General features: G+C 42.7%; 1 protein-coding gene across 1 annotated transcript in view; it reads left to right on the top strand.

The window, feature by feature from the left end:
• The window catches only part of itpr3 (inositol 1,4,5-trisphosphate receptor, type 3), a 105,289-nt gene that overhangs the window by 63,667 nt on the left and 22,605 nt on the right, over window positions 1-19,017 (top strand). Inside the window, exons 29-39 of the mRNA XM_007894214.2 lie at window positions 825-947; window positions 3,276-3,476; window positions 4,326-4,577; window positions 8,458-8,583; window positions 9,551-9,676; window positions 11,241-11,361; window positions 12,118-12,299; window positions 13,177-13,325; window positions 14,424-14,532; window positions 17,146-17,236; window positions 17,966-18,141. Coding sequence (XP_007892405.2) covers window positions 825-947; window positions 3,276-3,476; window positions 4,326-4,577; window positions 8,458-8,583; window positions 9,551-9,676; window positions 11,241-11,361; window positions 12,118-12,299; window positions 13,177-13,325; window positions 14,424-14,532; window positions 17,146-17,236; window positions 17,966-18,141 — 1,656 coding nt within the window. The remainder of the gene's footprint in view (window positions 1-824; window positions 948-3,275; window positions 3,477-4,325; window positions 4,578-8,457; window positions 8,584-9,550; window positions 9,677-11,240; window positions 11,362-12,117; window positions 12,300-13,176; window positions 13,326-14,423; window positions 14,533-17,145; window positions 17,237-17,965; window positions 18,142-19,017) is intronic.

The raw sequence follows: 19,017 nt of genomic DNA on the forward strand, positions 1-19,017 counted from the left end.
TGATTCTGCCTCCTGCCTTACTTTGTAAGTGGCTTCCTGCTCCTCCTTAAGGCAGCCTATTGCAGGAGAGCCATTAGAGCACAATGCAAAATTACATTTGTAGAGAGCCTTTCACGTCGGTAGGACGTCCCAAGGTGCTGGACAATCAGGGATTTGGACCCAAGCCGGGGGTCGGGGGGAGGTGTTGGAGGGCAGAGAGGTTAGGGGTAGGAAGGTAGTCGAAGGCACGGTCAAAGACTAGGGTCTTGAGACGTGCCTTGAAGGAGGTAAGGGAGGGAACGAGGTAAAAGGAATGTAGGATGGGGTTCCAAAGGCACCCCCTCAGGTCAAGGGAGCACTGCTGTCTGGCTGAGTGCACGGGCAGACTGTCTAGCTCAGGGTGTTTGGCAGTGCTGTCGAGCTGGGTTCTGATGAGTGTGTTTTAGTTTCTTCATTTTTATACTATTTTATTTTTACGAATAATCTCAAATGTCCAGAACTGCCAAGTTCCAGGAACGTGAATCATAATAATAATGATATATAATAATAATCATTTTTACATTTGATATCGCGCATTATCACATCGTTGGGATGTCTCAAAGCGCTTCATAGAATCTATTGTAAAGTGGATTGACCGTGCATTTTGCGGGCGAAAATGTCCCACAAACAGCCGTGGATTTGAGTGACCAAATGTTTTTTATGTTTTTTTGAGGGAATGAGAGAATCGTGCTACTCTGCTGTGCGGATTACCCTATGTGAAGTCCCACAAGTCGTAATGCACAGAATAAATTGCTTATTTTACTGCTGCTCGGGATAAGTAACTCGCAACTTGTGGTTCATTGCAGAACGATACCAAAATGCTTGAGATTCTGAAGTACACGCACCAGTTTCTGCAGAAGTTTTGTGCTGGAAATCCGGAGAACCAGACTCTGCTTTACAAACACCTGAACCTGTTCCTGAATCCTGGAGTAAGTGAACCCGCTGCCAAGATATTACCGAGATTTATAATAATAATAGTAATCCTTGCATTTGATACAGAGCCTCATCACGTCTTCGAGACGTCTCTAAGAGCTTCACAGAATATGCTGTAAAGTGAATTGATTGTACATTTTGTGGGCGAAACGCAGCAGCCAATTGTGCACAGCCAGTGTCCCACTAACAGTCGTGGATTGAGTGACCCAAATTATTATTACTTTTTATTTTTTGAAGGAATTATTATCCCCAGAAAAGCGATCCGTCAATCGACTAACAACCGGGTTCCTAGTTACTGTTAGGTAAACAGAGGCATGTGGAGTAAGGAAACTTGCCCATCATTTCGCCCTGTCGGGAATTGAACCCAGATCCCTTGCTTGCGAGGCGAGTGTTCTAATCCCGAACTACAGGACTCTGTTGGATATCCTTTTCAATCGCTCCATGTTGACAGCAGTAACAGCATAAATTCCGAAACCTGCCAACATTGGAGCATTTCTTTGCAGCTGGCCTGATAGCTTTATCCACCCATATATAGATTCCTACAGAACACAAGGAGGCCATTCGGCCCATCGCTTTTTGAGAGGGCTCTCCAATTAGTCCCACTCCCTGCACTTCCCCACAGTCTTGCAATTTTTTTTTGTTTTCAAGTAAATATCCAGTTCCCTTTCGAAAGTTATCATTGAATCTGCTTCCACCGCCCTTTCAGGCAGTGCAATCCAGATCGTAACAACACGCTCCTCATTTCCCCCCTGGTTCTTTTGCCAATTATGTTGAATCTGTGTCCTCTGGTTAAAGACCCACCCGCCATTGGAAGCAGTTTCTCCCTATTAAATAACAAAATGCCTCATAGTTTTGAGCACCTCTATTAAATCTCCCCTTAAAGTTTCGCTTTGATCCTGATGACTTGGGTTCTCTGATGATGATAAACCAAAGGTAATAACCAGCGCTAGAGAACAACAACAAACAACATCAACTCGCATTTATATAGCAGAGTAGCATCCCAGAACGCTGGACAGTGGTGGAGCACGACGCAAAGCCGGGGGGAGGGCGAAGTGACCGCAGGCACGGTCGAATAGTAAGGTCTTCAGGAGCGACCTGAAGATGGGGAAGGAGGGGCCAAGGCAGAGGGATAGAGGAAGAGTGTTCCAGAGTGGCGTAGTGGCTGAAAACGCAGTCACCAATGGTGGAATGGAGGTCATGAGGGACGTGCAGGAGGCCGGAGCCAGTCGAGTGGCGGCAGCGAGTTGTGGGTTGGAGGGGTAAGCAGGGCGGAGAGGTAGGCAGGTGCCAGGGCACGAAGGGATTTAAAAAGGAGAAGTGGACAATGACAATGAGTAACTTTGAAGTGATTGGTGTTTATGAGCTGCGTGGCTGGAAGATGTTTTCATCCACAGTACACAGTGAAATCCTTTTTTTATCAGTGTCTTTTTCAAAACAACAGTGTTGACAGTCTTTGGCCTCAAATTATGCAGCAATTATTCAAATTTATGGAAATTGGACCAAACGCTAGTTTCACGGGTACAGTTTTACGCTTAAAGCAATTAGGTTACAGGGCAAACGATTTTGTTCGGGTTTGTCTGTAGTGTGAAGAAATATCTTGTTAGCTGTAAAAAAAAATCTATTTTTTTAATTTAAAAAAAATTGTTTTTATAAAACACGACCGTTTCACTTTAAAACAAATGAAGAAATACTTTTTTTTAAAAAAACAAAGGTAAGGTTTGCGTCAGAAATCCCCATTGGAGAAGACTTGCGTTTGAAGAGTTGATCTACTGTAAACTTCTGACAACTGCATTCTGGCTTAACTTGTCACTACCACAAAAGCCATCGTCTATCAACAACGAGAAACAACAAATTACATTTGTACAGCGCCTTTTATGTCAGGAGGATGTCCCAAGGTGCTGGACAGTCAGGGATCCGCACCTTATATCAATACCAATATCCCGGTTGTGTTTCTTTATGTATTATACAGATGCCTAACTCGTCACTCAGCCCTTTTTCCCTTGGAGTGACAAGTTATCCGGAGTTTACAGTGTATGCAAGTCTATGTAACGTACAAACCCAGGATGCATTCATCCCTTTTGGGCACGCCCGCTTGGTTCGGATGTATCTGTAACAACAACAGCAACTTGCATTTATGTAGAGCAGTGTCCCAAAGCGCTTGACAGTAGTGGAGATAGGGAGGGGTGCGGGTGAGGATGCGGGGGGCAAGGCAGAGGGATTGAGAGAGAGTGTTTCAGAGGTTCGAGGCATAGTGGCTGAAAGCTCTGTGGCTTTGTCCGGCGAATGCTGATGATATGGTCAACCCCTCACTTTCCTTTTGGCAGCTCTTAGAGGCTGAGACCATGCAGCACATCTTCATGAACAATTATCAGCTGTGCTCTGAGATCAGCGAAGGGGTCCTGCAGCACTTTGTGCACTGCTTAGCAACTCACGGCCGTCACGTTCAGTACCTCGAGTTCTTACACACCATCATCAAAGCCGAGGGGAAGTACGTTAAGAAGTGTCAAGACATGGTGATGACAGAGGTAAGAGTAATAAGAACATAAGAATTTGATGGGTGAGAAAAGACCGAGCTCCATCTAGTTTCGCCTTCCACCATCCTGGCAGTCGCTTGACATGTCGTGTCCCAAACTATATCTTGAGATATTATTTTCTAGCAGAAATCTATCTAATTTGTTCTTGAAGCAAGTGCCATTTTCTGCTTCCGCCGTCTCCCTAGAAAGCCTGTTCCACATGTTTACTGCTCGCCTCACTAAAATAATGTTTCCGCAAATTTGTTCTGAATTTACCCCCCTTCAATCGCAGGGATTAGAATGTGTTGGAATGATTGATTGATCGATGGATTTATCGTTCGATCGATTGTTTCAACTGTGGTCCCAACTTGTAACGAATCCATTGAATCATTAGCTCTAAAGCTCCACCTAATATGGTCCGTAAACCCATTTTGCCTTACAATATAAGATTGTGCGGAATTCCAAGACCTTCTTATTCTTGATCTTAATTTATTTTGGAAGCCGTTTCTTTTTAAGAACAGTGGCAAAAACTGCTCAAAGATTTCAACACTGAACGGTCTCACAGGCTAAAGTTAGGCTGAATATCAAGCCGATAGAATTTATCAGCACTGATAAACGCCATTCGGCCCATCGGGCTTGTATTGCCTTGCCTTTTCCCCGTATCCATTCATCGTTACCCTTTACAAATATTTGTCTAATTCCCTTTTGAGAAATGTTACAGATTCTGCTTCGACCACCCATTTGTGTTATGAAAATTCTCCGATCCTCTCCCTTTGTTTATTGGCATTGATCTTAAACTGACGCCCTCCGCTCACTGACCCGTCGATTCCGTTTGAGTCTCTCCTGTTTGCGTCTCGACAGCTGACCAGCGCCGGCGATGACGTTGTGATATTCTACAATGACAAGGCCTCGTTCTCCACCATGCTGGAAATAATGAGCGCGGCCCGAGAAGGCGTGGAGGAGAACAGCGCTCTCGCCTATCACATCTCCCTGGTGAACCTCCTCGCTGCTTGCGCCGAGGGCAAGAACGTCTACACGGAGATCAAGTGTACCTCGCTGCTGCCTCTGGAGGACGTTGTGAGAGTCATCACTCATGAGGACTGCATAACGGAGGTACCTCTGACCCTGACCTCAACGAGGTCAAACAAACCCACATTAATAATAATATCACGTCTTCGAGATGTCTCAAAGCGTTTCACAGAATATACTGTAAAGTGAAATGACTGTGGGCAAAACAAAATGAAGAAAGCGATAGTCCGTACTTTGGGATGTACTGTTCTTTGTTATAATCATTGCATTTCACATCACACCTTTCACGTCGGGAGGATGTCTCCATAGGATTTACTGTAAAGGGTTAGTGACTTGACTGCTTTGTAGGCAGCCAATTTGCACACAGCATTACTGGTGTGGTCTGAATAGGGTCTGGGTTAGGAGATTGTTTTCATTCAGTTTGATTCAAGTGGAATGCCACATGGACAAGCCAACAAATAATGAGGAATTGACCCTATCTGAGAGTGTGACGAGCTGGGATTAAGTTAAATTGACAATATTCCCTTTCTGATGCCAACTCCTTCCTTGTGGATCAGGCTTATCACATACAACAGATACACTCCTTCCATCAGCACAATCGTGCTGAATGTAAATTTCGTCGACCATCTCTCTTTCTGGTGTGAATGGAACAACGTTGGAATTTAGCGGAACATTCTTGAGAAAAAATAGCAAAGAGTGTTGTAGTCATTAATTTAATTTTCAGCTTGAAATGGCAGAAATTCCTGAGATAAATGAATAACCTGTTCAGTAGATTCCAAACAAGGCAACGGTTGAAGAAATTCACGCAAAAGCATCTGTATAAGGATAGACACTGTTTCAGAGTGTCAAGACTGGACGCACGAAAATGCAGGTTCAGTGCCCATATGTGGGAGAAGTGGGGCTGTTTTCACAAAATATTTAACTGTCCTTGTTGAGTCCTGTTATAAACACAGATAAATCCTTCGGGCATTCATAGGATCATAGGAGCAGGAAGAGGCCGTTCAAGCAATCGAGGCTGTTCAGCTAGTTTAATTAGAGCGTAGCAGATCTTTTGATGCCTTTTACCTGCTCTCTTCCCATACCATCAGCCTTGGGATTGGGCCCCGACACACACTTAAGTCATTAAAAAACAGTTATCATCAATGGAAATCCATTATAAAGGCACGATGAAAAGATGACTGTTTAACAATCAGCACATAATGGATCCAAGCATCTATGTTAGCCACATAATATAAATTATTAGTAGCTCAGCCTAATATTGATTTGGGCTGCTGCAGTTTGACGGGCAATTCTTGCTTATCAGGATTTTTATTTTAATATTTAACATTATTATTATGCCCGTTGGGAGTTTCTTCCCCACCCCACTCAAGAAAATGGAGAGAAATATCGATGTGTAACGATGGCTGAGAGGAAAGGACGGTGGTGATTGAATTTGCCGACATATTTTAGCTTGCTGCTCTGACACTTTGCGGGAGCACAATGTCAGTTGACTTGTCAACGCTGTCAACAAATCTAAAGGTGACGGCATGTCAGAAGTATCAACCGACAGTGGTGACATTTTTAATCTCAATGCAGCACATTGTCAGCTTTGTAGAGAAGAAAGGGGAGAGAAACGATCATCTCGCTGATGAGATTTGACGAAAATGTGATCTAAAGAGCGGATGATCTCGACATTCTGAGTAATAGAATGGATCGGGGGTGCTCAACGATGGATAGATGCCCTTGTGATAGAAATTTGGTTAGACCTCGATTATATTATACATTGTATATCATATATATCATATTATATATAAATATAAAAACAGCATTGCTCTTCCCAGAGCTGTGTGACACTCGACTCAAAGTTCCACCTATCTTCAGGCTGCAAGGTCGTTTTATCTTATAATTTATGGTCGCACAGAATTTTCTTTGTGGAAAAGTTCATCAATTCAGTCTTAAGCCTCGAAAGCCTCGATGACTGAAGTTTAAGAAATTTCCACAATTCTGCGTGTTCTTAAAGGTTAAGACCAAAGGAGTCATAAGATTAGGTGAAAATTAGGTCGTGTTTTAGGCCTAAAGGGTGATCTATGAATGAATTTAAAATGATACTGGCTCCCAGCAGCCTGAGACATAAATACTGTATTCACACGAGGCTTCTCATCCAACACAATACAATACAAAATTACATTGGTATAGGGCCTTTCACGTCGGGAGGACGTCCCAAGGTGCTGGAATTTGTAAGGAATCATCCCAGGAATCTGCAAACCGTTCCTTTTACAGCGAACTTGCCTTATCTTTCCACTTGTAGAAAGCATTTGGAAAATTCTCGCGTTGCTTCACACACAGCTGAAAGCAAGGTCCCATGACAGCACCAATTTGAGTATTCATTTCAGCAGATCTGCTGACTGACTCCATTGGGAACAAAATCAGCCACCGAGAAAGAGCCAAAGATGAGACACAAGTCATGTGGCTGGCATTCCTGGCATTCAATGCTGAGCTATTTGGGAGAGTGGGTGGCGAAACAAAAAGAAAAATTGAATCCCTTATGTAACATCTGCCGAAGTAAATTGCTGGAAATTCCTAATGCAGGATATTAGAACCTACATTTGGAAAAAATATACAATTCAATTCAGCTGCGCTCTTGGAATAAATTAAAAGCTAAGATCTTGCTGAAAAGGGGGAAATAAAATGATGCAGCCTCGCAACATTTTGCAGGTCTCCATGGGACAAGGTAACGGAAATGATTTTTGTGTGAGATTCGAAGCAACACCTTCCACTTTCACTCAAACTCCCTACCAGTTGGACTGAAGTGAAGGGGATCTGGGCTCTGACATTTCTCATGGCTTCAGCCTCAGATACTTTTCACGAACCGCAGACAACCGTCATCCGAATGCAGGCTCAATTCTTCATCAATTTAAAGTTAAGACAGTGGTCTCGCCACTAATAATAATCCTTGTTGTGGGAGGACATCTCAAAGCACTTTTACATGATTTTACTGTAAAGCGCAGTGGCTATTTGGCAGGCAAACACAGCTACGATGCAATTCGCAATGATGTAGCACCTTTCATGTCGAGACAAAGTGCTGGTACTAAATTAACAGAATGAACGGTTTGAGAAATTGCATATTTCGCCCCACTGCGTGCACTTTTGGACTTAGAAAAGCATTTGGAGACAATGGTTGGGATTCAGAGAAGGGCAGTGAGGCTGCGGAAATATCCTGACGTTAGCAACGGTTCACCCACACAAGACAGTAAATCCTGACTCTTTCTAAATGAAATCAGATTAAATGATGGTTAATTATTAATAATAATATTAATAACAATGGCCAGTTTTACTCTGGCCTATTGTCGGCCAGGACACATTTATTTTTACGTCCCTTCAGATTTGATTCAGAGCGCCCCTGTTTATCTCGGATGTTTATCTCTGAGCCACAGCAGTACCAGGAGTGAGAGACACTCTGTTCCTGGCGGTGGAGACTGATTTATCAGCCTGAGCGGGATTTGTGAATGCGGGTGGCAGATTTGAGTATCAGAAAGCACGAGAGACAAATCCGTGTGTCATTTACATCCGGCATCACAGACAGCAGTGCAGCGGTTCGGAGAAAGGAAACCATGTTGTAATTTAACTGGAATATTTCCATTAAATAAAGGTGGGGATGGTGGGTGTCGTTCATTGAAGGAATAACGAGACAAAAGTCGAGTTTAATTTTGTCACGCTTTTGGTGTCATGTATACTGGGGACGAATACTATTTTACTCTTAAGCTCTAGATCTTGCAAGCTCAGCTGTCTATTCATCTAAGCAATAGGCCCTGGTCTACGAAATGTGAGAATTATTAAAGGCAAAGGCGTAGATTACAGAGGAAATTCCTGGGAGAAAGAAGGAACTGAACATTCCAAGGGCAGAGGTCGGTTGCATTCAGAATTGTTTCGCTCTCATTTGGTATTCAAATGGATTTACAATTTTACCTCTTTTATTTCTACTCAGGTGAAAATAGCCTACGTCAACTTTGTGAATCACTGCTACGTGGACACAGAGGTCGAGATGAAAGAGATCTATACCAGTAATCATATCTGGAAACTTTTCGAGAACTTCACCGTGGACATGGCCAGGGTAGGTCTGCCGAAGGTTAATCCATAACACTGAATAATAATGATGCATTTGATATTTGATCCCAATCACCAGCTCAGGTGCGGATCTCTGACTGTCCAGCGCCTTGGGACGTCCTCCTGACGTGAAAGGCACTATACAAATGTAATTTGTTGTTGTTGTTGACAATAGCGCTTTATCACATCATTGAGATGTCTTAAAGCGCTTCACAGAATATACTGTAATGCGAATTGAACGTATATTTTGTGGGCAAAACGCAGAAGCCAATTGCACACAGCATTGTCCCACAAACAGCGGTGGATTGAGTGACCACATTGATTTTTAAGAGCGTACACGGGTGGTAGAAAATGACAATTATGATCTCTTTTTAATATTTTCGGGGATGTGGGAGGTTAAAGCATAATTCTTTCTGACAGATGAATACTATGGTAAATCCTTTCCCTCTTGTAGAGGGCGAAGTAATTAAAACTTAAACAATAGCAAGATACAAGCAATGGTTTCTCTCTCTCTACCTCTCTCTTACTCACTCACTCACTCACTCATTTCCCTTCTCTCTCGTGGGCTTTGTAAACGTTTATTGTCAAACGCGAACCCAAGTCTAATGAACAGGCAACGATTTCCTCTCCCATTTATCTTAATATTCGGCAAACCTTGAGCAAAAGCGTGCATCCTCGTACTGTTTGGATGTTCTCATGAAGAAACAAAGCTGCAATTTGTGAATTTGTGTTCACAAAAGCATTGCGTCTAGCAGTGGCGTATTACACCTGTAAATTGTTCTGCCGGGTATTTCTGTGAATGGTAAATTAATTACATTTATAAGATCATGCTTAATCATGCAAAACAACACATTTGACTGCATCGCTGTTACAAATGTGAATTACAATAATTAACCTTTATTTTCTATAAATTGAAAAACTACTTTGAGATCTTTTGACGCAAGTCTTTCGTGCTGCTTTTATTTCACTCCAAGGTGTGCAACAAAAGGGAGAAAAGACTTTCGGATCCTACGCTGGAGAAATATGTGGTGACTGTTGTCATGGATACCATTAATGCGTTCTTCAGCTCTCCATTCTCTGAAAACAGCACATCATTGCAGGTAAAATCGCTGCGAATCCTTTCATTAAATTTGAAAGAACAGAAGATTAACCGCCCCCTTTATCCCCCGCACCCCACCTCCACACAGGGTGCACATTATTCCCTGACCATGAAATAGACGAGTAATAATGTGTTCCTATCCCTTTGGCATTGCTCACGTATCATGCTCCTTTGGTGCTTTTTACCAGCTCTCTGGAATCATCTTAGAGAATTTATTCCTTAAAAAAGCAGACCCTTATAAATATACAGCAATTAAGACCATCATTCCTGTGCTGGCTCTCTGAAAGAACTCTCCATTTAGTCCCAATCTGCTGCTTTTTCTCCTCGCACTATTTGATATTTCTCTTTCGAACATATTTATCTCATTTCCCCTCATAAAAGAAACAGAAACTTCTGTTTCCTGGTATAAATGTTGCTTCTGTTCTGCTTCTTTGATCCTGTTTCTCTGTGCCAGTAAAGTCACCAGAGTTAATCTAGTTTGACATTTGATACAGCGCCTTATCATGGCATTAAGACATCTCAAAGCGTTTCACAGGATTTTACAATTGGTCACTCCATCTTGGTATAATCCATTTTGCTTTTTTTCTAGTAAAATTTCTGCCCATCCAAAAACTTCGAAGTCAACTTTATTTTTGCTCATAACCCTAAGCAGAACTTCATTAGAAAGAAGCATTAAAAAATATCTTTCTCCAGTGATAATGTTTTTTTTGCCAATCCCTTGACAAATATAGTGACTGAAACCTCTGAGAATCTTGCTTTCCATCACTCTTTTTCAATCAACTCGATCTCTGTTCTTTCTCCCATTTTGTTTGTTCTCTTTTCACCTCTCCTGAACTTCTTAATTCCAATGACCCTTCTTACTCCTTATTGTACTGATCTTCTTGGCTTCCTGTGATTCAAAAAGGAATTTTAAAGTATTAAGTCCAAGTATGTCCACAATCTCAATGTTGTTCTTCTAACTCCTCTCTTGTACTTTGGGACGGAAAGCAAAACCAAGGTTGAGAGATGGGGGAGAGAGGGGATGCAGGCCATAGCTTAAGAAAGCATCAACTTGCTTGATGATCAAAATGATTCATCCCACCATCTCACCTCTCCCATACATCCATGTGTCTGCCTCAGTCATGGGGCTGGAACTCATCATTTCAGGCAATCACAGGTGCAAATTGCCTTCCAAATAGCTTGGAGGTCCTCAAGGGGAAATGAACACATTGGAATTTGGCAGATTATTCAGCGATATAAATCTAACAAGATGAAATAGATCATTTTTAATTACATCTTCAAGAATGTAATTCCTCATTGCTCATGGATGACACGTCAAAAATGAGTGGATGCTACATGATATATTACAGTGTTTCATTCGACACCTCGGCCCAAGGTACTTACGCGGTAATAAACATGTTAATGATATCCCCTCTTTTCATGGTTAACTTTGACAGTGATACACTGGGATGTCCTCCCGGCAGGAAAGGCACTTTACAGATGTAATTTTGTATTGTATTCTACAACAGTAAGCTCTTCTGCTTTAACATCACAACTCTGTGTGTATCGCTCACTGTGCCTTACAGACACATCAGTCAATTGTCGTGCAGCTGCTACAGTCCACATGTCGGCTCCTAGATTGCTCCTGGCTGCAACAGCAGCAAAAGTCCTCAGTTGAAACCTGTATCAGGACCTTGGCGTTGATGGGTAAGGGAACAAGTACTCTGACTGAAGAACTGAATGCAAAGTGCCTCTGTGTTATAATTTGTGGGCCTGGCTCAGTTGTTTGCACTCTCATCTCTGAGTCACAATGTTGTGGGGTTCAAGTGCGTTGGCACTTTGAATTCACAGTCTTGCTGACACTAATACAGGGCTGGGGGGGAAACACTGTGTTTTCAGAGGTGCCATCTTTCGAATGAGACGTTAAACTGAGGTCCTGTCTGCCTGTTCAGGTGGATTTGAAGGATCCCGTGACACTATTTGAAAAGTTGTCAATATTTTGCTTCTAATTGCAGAGTGGCTACACTTTAGAGTGAATTCGAGGTGTCTCAATGACCTAGGTGTTATTATCAAATGCAAGACCACACTCTTTGGAGGCCAAAAAATGAACTGATCGAGCTGGTCAGGCCTTAAGCCTACAGGTCAATTGCAAAAAAAAAGTTTGGCTTCAAAGAGTGTAGATTTCTATTGATTTTGAATAGCTTAAGAAAAATTGCAATTCGCCTCCTAGTCTGGTGCCTTCCTGTTTAACACAACTTCTGTTGAGAACTGAGCAAAGTCAAACATGCATCGTCTCCAGTGATGAGAACAATGCTAATTTTAAACAATTGACCTGCGTCAAGTACCTACGAATGTAAAGGAATAATGGAGATGTGGGTGTACTGCAAGACTGTGATACCCTGAGTATTTAGTTCATTGAAGTATTCCTGGGAAGCATCTTTCGTGACTTGTTTTCCATTGTAGCCAAGAGCCGTTCAATACCGCTCCCACTGGACCTGGACACCCAAGCCAGCACTCTGTTAAATCTCCAGTTGCAGTCATCTCAAAGAAACGCCCCCAACTGGAAATCAAGCACCCGAGCTTTCCCTCGGACCCCTGCCTCCCAGCAGCAGTGGGAATACAAGAACATCATCGAGAAACTACAGGTTTGCTTCTCGCTGTTTCGTTTGGAAGAGAACTGTTTACAAACCCACCTAACAGCAAATCGCAGAAAGCCAGTCACTAAATTAGCCAGAATTTCCCAACCTGCGATCTATTACATTTGTTGGCAGCAGTGCTGATTGATGTTATCTCTTCCCCCGCCTTCCCCTCACCCCCTCCACCAGTGACACAGCTTGGAGTTTTATGTCTGTATCGGTCGCTTAACTGAACACAACAATGGAGGTTGCTGTATTAAGGGATAGCACCTGAACACCTAATGCAGTGAATTTAATCCAGTTTTCTGGATAAAGCTTTTTCTTTCCCCCTTAAACCGATTTTCTCTCCTTTCACTTCCATGAAATAGTGTGGATGGTGTAAGAGGAAGTCATTAGTATGGGCATCCTGGAAGGATAAATACACCAGGTTTCACCAGGGACATTTTTCATTGAAACATCTTTCGTAATCTCTAGACGGGAAGGATTTATTCTGCAGTACTTGTTACATTTTTGTAACGTTCCTCACATAGGCGCTTGTTTCGCTGGTAGAGGATTTACCAATTTACAGAAAGTAAATTCATCTCATTTAACATTAGCTTGTGCGCTGATAATGCTATGTATTGAGGGATAGTAACTGAACACCTAATGCAGTCATGGTTTTTGGTGATTAGCCACTGTACACTGTAACAACGACAACAACAACGACTCGGCCTTTCCATCGGACGACGTCTCGGAGCACGTAAGGTTGGCCTTGGGACATCCTCCTGACGTGAAAGGCGTTGTACAAATGTAATTTGTTGTCGGTGTTACCTAAACTGACTGTAGGATGGCAACAGTTACGTCTCTCCATCGCCTCCATTTCCAATACTTTCCTAATTTTTTCTAGGATATCATAACAAAACTGGAAGAAAGGCTGAAGCCTCTAGTGGATGCTGAATTTCACGTGCTGGTTGATGTCTTGCATAGGCCGGACTTGCTTTTTATGGAAGGGTCGGACGCTAAGCAACGATGCGAAAATGGAGGATTTATCTCAAAGTAAGTAAAGCCTAAACCAAGTTGTCTTCAGAGATTCTACAGCCGTGTGAGGCACCACAGGAGGAATCTCCTACTCGTTTCAGATGGACGATGTTAGTATTTTGTTACGTGGAGGTTTAGAAAAAGACACTTTTACAATGTGGCACGCAAAATGAACACCGTCCTTGTATGTTAACTTCTCTATATGTTATCGAATACAAATTACACTATCATTACGGTGAATAAATATGCCATTGCCGGGATACCATCCTTCGGATAAGATGTTAAACTTTCAGGTCAAAAAAGATGGGAGTTTCTCCTGGTGTCCTGGCCAACAACCCCCCCCCACCACACCTCACCTCAATACAATTGATCATTCAAGCTTGTTTGTGGAACATTGCTGTGTGCAAATTGGTTGCCACGTTTGCCTGCAAAATACAGTCACTACGCTTTACAGTAAAGTGCTTCGAGAGAGGCACTATATTTGTGTGTGGATTATATTATTATGTAATCAAGCAATATTTGAAATAACCCTTTTGTTCCATTCCAGCGGGACATGGAATGACTCAAAAAAAAAAACATGCCCCATCCTGACTAAGTCATCTTCTCTGGCTTGTTCAGCTAACCATGCCTTCCACTCGCTCTCCTGCCAGTGTCACACTGCTTCCTTATCAGTCCCTCGACCTCACAATCGGTGGACGAGCTTTCAGCCACTGTGCCCTGGCTCTTTTGGACTCTCTCTCAAGATTCCTTTGCTCCGTTTCTTCGCTCCCTGCCTTTGAAATTCTCTCTTTGCTCAGCGATCCCTATTGGTCTCCAGGAAGAGTTTCGTCTAAGTTGTTGTTCTTGTAAAATGCGACAGAATCTTGGAATCGTTTTCAACAGCTGATGCCACAGGTTTTGAATGAACTGCCCCAAAATGACAGAAAGATTATTGAGTCAATGAGATGGTGCTAACTGTACCTACCAATGTGACACTGTCTTCCAGACAGAATTTGTGCAGAAATTGATCAAGGTGATAGCCAACGTTTGGATAAGGAGCCCTGGGCACTTATCTAATAGTTCCTATTCATGTGCATCCACTGTACTTGACCTTTGCTGATGTATTTGTTTTTCTAGGCTAATTCAACACACAAAGGATCTGATGGCAACAGAAGAGAAGCTCTGCATCAAAGTTTTGCGCACACTTCAACAAATGCTGATCAAGAGAGAGAGTGTTGGAGAACGGGTGAGGACAAATCAATCTAACCACCTACCTCTAGGATTCAAATAAACACACTGCTCGTGGGAGGAGGCTGTTTAACCCAGACATGTACAGGATTTCAGATAAACCACATTCAGCAAAACATTAACTTGTATTTTTACGGCCTCACTACTACCTTCAATCCAGGAAACAATTTGTGAATTAATTCTGCAATAAAATTGGTCGCGCAGCTGTTTGTGGGACGTTGCTGTGCGTCCGCGTTTTGCCCACAAAATAAGCAGTCAATCTATTTTACAGTATATACTGTGAAGCGCTTTGAGACGTCTAAACAATGTGATAAGGAGATATATCAAATGCAAGGATTATTATTATCATCTTCCAGAATTATTCGAGTTCAAGCCAGGCCAGGTTTTTTTTCTTAGAAATAAACACAGCTCATTTAGTACCTTTCATGTACGGTTAAAGATTCTAAGCACCTACATCATCCATCACCGGGGAGAGGGCGGTGAGAATCAAGGTTATTCTATAAAGGCACGGTCAGAGAAGCAAGATTTTTGGAGGGTGGTAAGGGAGGAATAGAGGCTCAAGTTGAAGGGATTGTGTGAGGGAGTCCCAGAGAGCGGGGAACACTGGGGAAAAATGAAGCCGTTAATGATAGAGGAGATAAAGGGAGAACCAGCAGGCTTGAGTTTGAGCAACAGAAAATATACAGTCAATTCATTTTACAGTCTATTCTGTGAAGCGTTCTGAGACGTCTCCGAGACGTAATAAGGCACTATATCAAATGCAAAGATTATTCTTATTCTTATAACAACAACAACTTATTCCTATATGGAGTCCTTCATGTCGGAAAGCCGTCCCAGGGTGCTGGATAGTTGGAGTTCTTTTTAAGACCATGTTGAGTTCGACCAGTGTAAACCGCAGCAACACACTGACTCCCAAGTTGCTGTTGAAAAAATACCTGGTTTTGCTCAGAGGGTGGCCAATGTTCTTCAATCAGTTCCTTTGACTGTTTAAGCACCACAAGTACAGCATGACTGGTGACTTGACACAAATGCTGCGCTGCATACAGTTCCCGACCTTCCTAAAGCCCTGTCCTAAAGCATTGTCACGCTCACTGTATCTGATGGTCTGTCTCCAGCCACAGCTTTGCTCTTATTCAATTAGAAAGCTGTTGATTCGGTTACATTTCCTGCTAAAAACACATATCTGTTTTATCAAGAATGTGTTCCAGCGTATCCATTCGTACGAAACACAAATTTCTTCGTGATGTTTAAGCACTAAAATCAGAAATCCCGGTGTTTACGAGGCACTAATGACTCCTTCCCACACGCTGAACAAATGGTTCAGCTCCCCAGGTTGAGGTCTTTAATGACACTCACAAGGTATCTGTTTGCATGTACACTCAGGGATTCTTATATTTATCACAACTGTTCATGTTTGTGGTTAAAAAAAAAGACTGTTTAATTAATGGAGGACCCCAGATATTTTATTAGGAGGATATATCTGTTTGTGTCCAGTTTCACTGTAGAAGTGATCATGAGTCCGGCAGTCTGAGTTGTGTATGTGATACCATAATGTGCCTTTGTTGTGGGTTACAGTCCTAGTGTTGGAAAAATCAACATTGATTCCGAGTTGCAGAGATCACAAAGAGCTGCGTGCTGCTTGTATCTGTCTTGCAATTACATTTGGTAGCGTATCCTTGATATTATCCTTGAAATGCAGCAGCCAATTGCACACAGCAATGTCCCACAAACAGCCATGGAGCGAGTGATCAATTTTATTTGGGGGATTGTTGGCCAGGACGCTGGGAGAGAGAAACTCCCTTCTCTTTTCAAATAGTGCCGCAGGATCTTTAACATCCACCTGGATAGACAAATGTGGACCTCGGTTTAACATCTCATCTGAAGGACGGCACCTCTGATTATGCAACCCCCCCCCCTCCCCTCCCCCACACAACATTGAATTGGAGTGTCAGCTTAGACAATGTGATTCCAGGTCTTAACATGGGGCTTGAACCTTTGACTCAGCGACGAGAGTGCTATCACTGCGCCAAGATTTTCAATCAAAAGATTTATATTTTGGTTTATTTTGTATATTTTGTATATTTTGTATATTTTGTGCCGCGTTCGCCCACAAATATACAGTCAATTCACTTTACAGTGTGTTCTGTGAAGCGCTTTGGGACGTCCTCACAACGTGAAAGGCGCTATATCAAATGCAAGGATTATTATTATTATTACTTGAAAATCCAAGGAGTTTACTGGAAACCGAGTTTGACTTTTGCTAGAGAAAGTCTCAAATCTCCTGGATGAAGAGCAGACAATTAATGATTGTACCATTAGATCAGAACTGACAAAAACTTATCGCACATATGGTAAACAGAATGCATGTCAGCTTCTCTTGATGGGATGAAACCTTAGAGCAGTGGTGGTTAATCTTTTTGGTCGGCCAACAAAATAAATTTTCTTGATTGAATGTTTCTTGATTGACGCCGTGAGGTAATGTTTTATTCAAACTAAATGTAGAGATATCTTTTTGGCTCACGGTTTATTTTAATCCAGATTGGCTTTCACTCTTTGGGGATTTAGTGGAACTCTCACTTCTAATGTTCACCCGAAATATTTTCTTCCACAGGGAAACGGTTTGCGAAAAACTCTTCTGAACGCCTACCTTTATAACAAAAAGCTCAACTCGAAAGCTGACTCTGGCGATCTGTCCATTGCGGGTAAGTCCACTACACATGTTGTCAAACACACCCAAATATGTACAGCCAATATTCAGTCAGACAGCACATTTATCATTGTGGATTCGCCATAACAACAACACCAACAACTTGGATTTATATAGCGCCCTCCACACCGGACGGCGTCTCAGAGCACTTCACAGTAACAGATCCCGGCGCCGAGGGAGGGGGAGGAAGGTGACCAAAGGCGCGGTCGAAAAGAAAGGTCTTCAGCAGAGACCTGAAAATTGTAAGAGAGGCGGCGAGCCGAAGGGAGTGAGGAAGGGAGTTCCAAAGCCTCGGGGCGTAGTGGCTGAAGGCACGGCCGCCGATGGTGGAGAGGAGGATTTGGGGGATGAGGAGGAGGCCAGACCCGGTGGAGCGAAGGCAACGGGCACTGTTGTGAGAAGAGAGGAGGTCAGAGAGGTCGGGGGGTGCAGAGGAGTGGAGGGATTTGAAGACAAGAGTGAGGATCTTGAAGTCGATCCATAATGTACAGGGTTGCAAAGGGAATCTTGTAGAACCTGAATAATAATGTAAGTTTTATCTATCGGGTGTTAGTATTAGAACAAAATGTAGTATACTGCCTAATATCTGTACTGCGCATTTTACTCGCTCCACAAACAAACTCCTTGCGTCTGTCTTGGGATCTCGCTTTCAGGTTTGAATGTCCCTCCCGGTAGACTTTGTAGATATCTCACTAGACCATTCTCTTTTCTTCCCGTGCACAAGATCTAGATAAGGTCCAGGACTGGAGCTCAATCACTGCCGTCCAGTGGCGTATGGACAGAGAAGGAGCCACAAAACTGGTTGCCGATCTCATCACAAGTTCCAAAAATGACAAGATTTTCCAGGAGAGCATTTTACTTGCCATCGCCCTGCTGGACGGAGGAAACACGGAAAATCAGGTATAAATACTGCCTATTAATGCTTATCCGCTGCCTCCGCTCGACTGGCTCTAGCTTTCTGCATGTCCCTTGTGCCCTCCGTGCCACCATTGGTGGCCCTGCTTTTAGCCACTACACTCGGAAACTTGGGAAGTCACGCACTCTGGGATGCTACCCTGCATGAGGGGCGCTATATAAATACAAGTTGTTGTTACCATTGCTCTGTCCTTGCTCGCCTGAAACCTGGCTCAACCAAAACATCAGGACATCCTGTTGCAATTTGCATTGCCTTTACATTTATCATCAAGCACTTGTTAAGGAAGTGATTTTCTTAACCAGTGAGTAGTGATCACAACTTACTCGATGCCCATTACAATATTTATATCCAAGATGGCAACACTAATTAATTGTGTAGATGAGATCGGCAACCAGTTTTGTGGCTCCTTCTCTGTCCATACGCCACTGGACGGCAGCGATTGAGCTCCAGTCCTGGACCTTATCTAGATCTTGTGCATGGGAAGAAAAGTTGCATGGAAACTTCACGTTAACAGAAGTACATTTAGCATTTAGCAAAATAACAACGCAACTGGACCGATTTAAGCCATGAAAATAAAACGCTGGGAACCCACAAGGTAAATAGGCTTATGGTTTCAGATACAACCTTTTCTGTAATTCTATTGAAGGGTCAAAGCCAACACATTGAACCTAATTTTCTCTATCAGGTACTTCTGCTATGGATTTTGCGGGTTTATATTAGATTTTCAGCTTTCATATTTTCTAATTAATGCAAACTCACTGCTTCCACGTCTCTCTGTCATCTTTCAAGCAGATAATACAGCACAGAAATAAAACAGGAAGAATTTCAAAGCTGCAAAGAACACACAGGAGGTTCTTAAC

This window comes from Callorhinchus milii, unplaced genomic scaffold, assembly GCF_018977255.1.
Source record: "Callorhinchus milii isolate IMCB2004 unplaced genomic scaffold, IMCB_Cmil_1.0 Scaffold19, whole genome shotgun sequence".
NCBI classification, from domain to species: Eukaryota; Metazoa; Chordata; class Chondrichthyes; order Chimaeriformes; family Callorhinchidae; genus Callorhinchus; species Callorhinchus milii.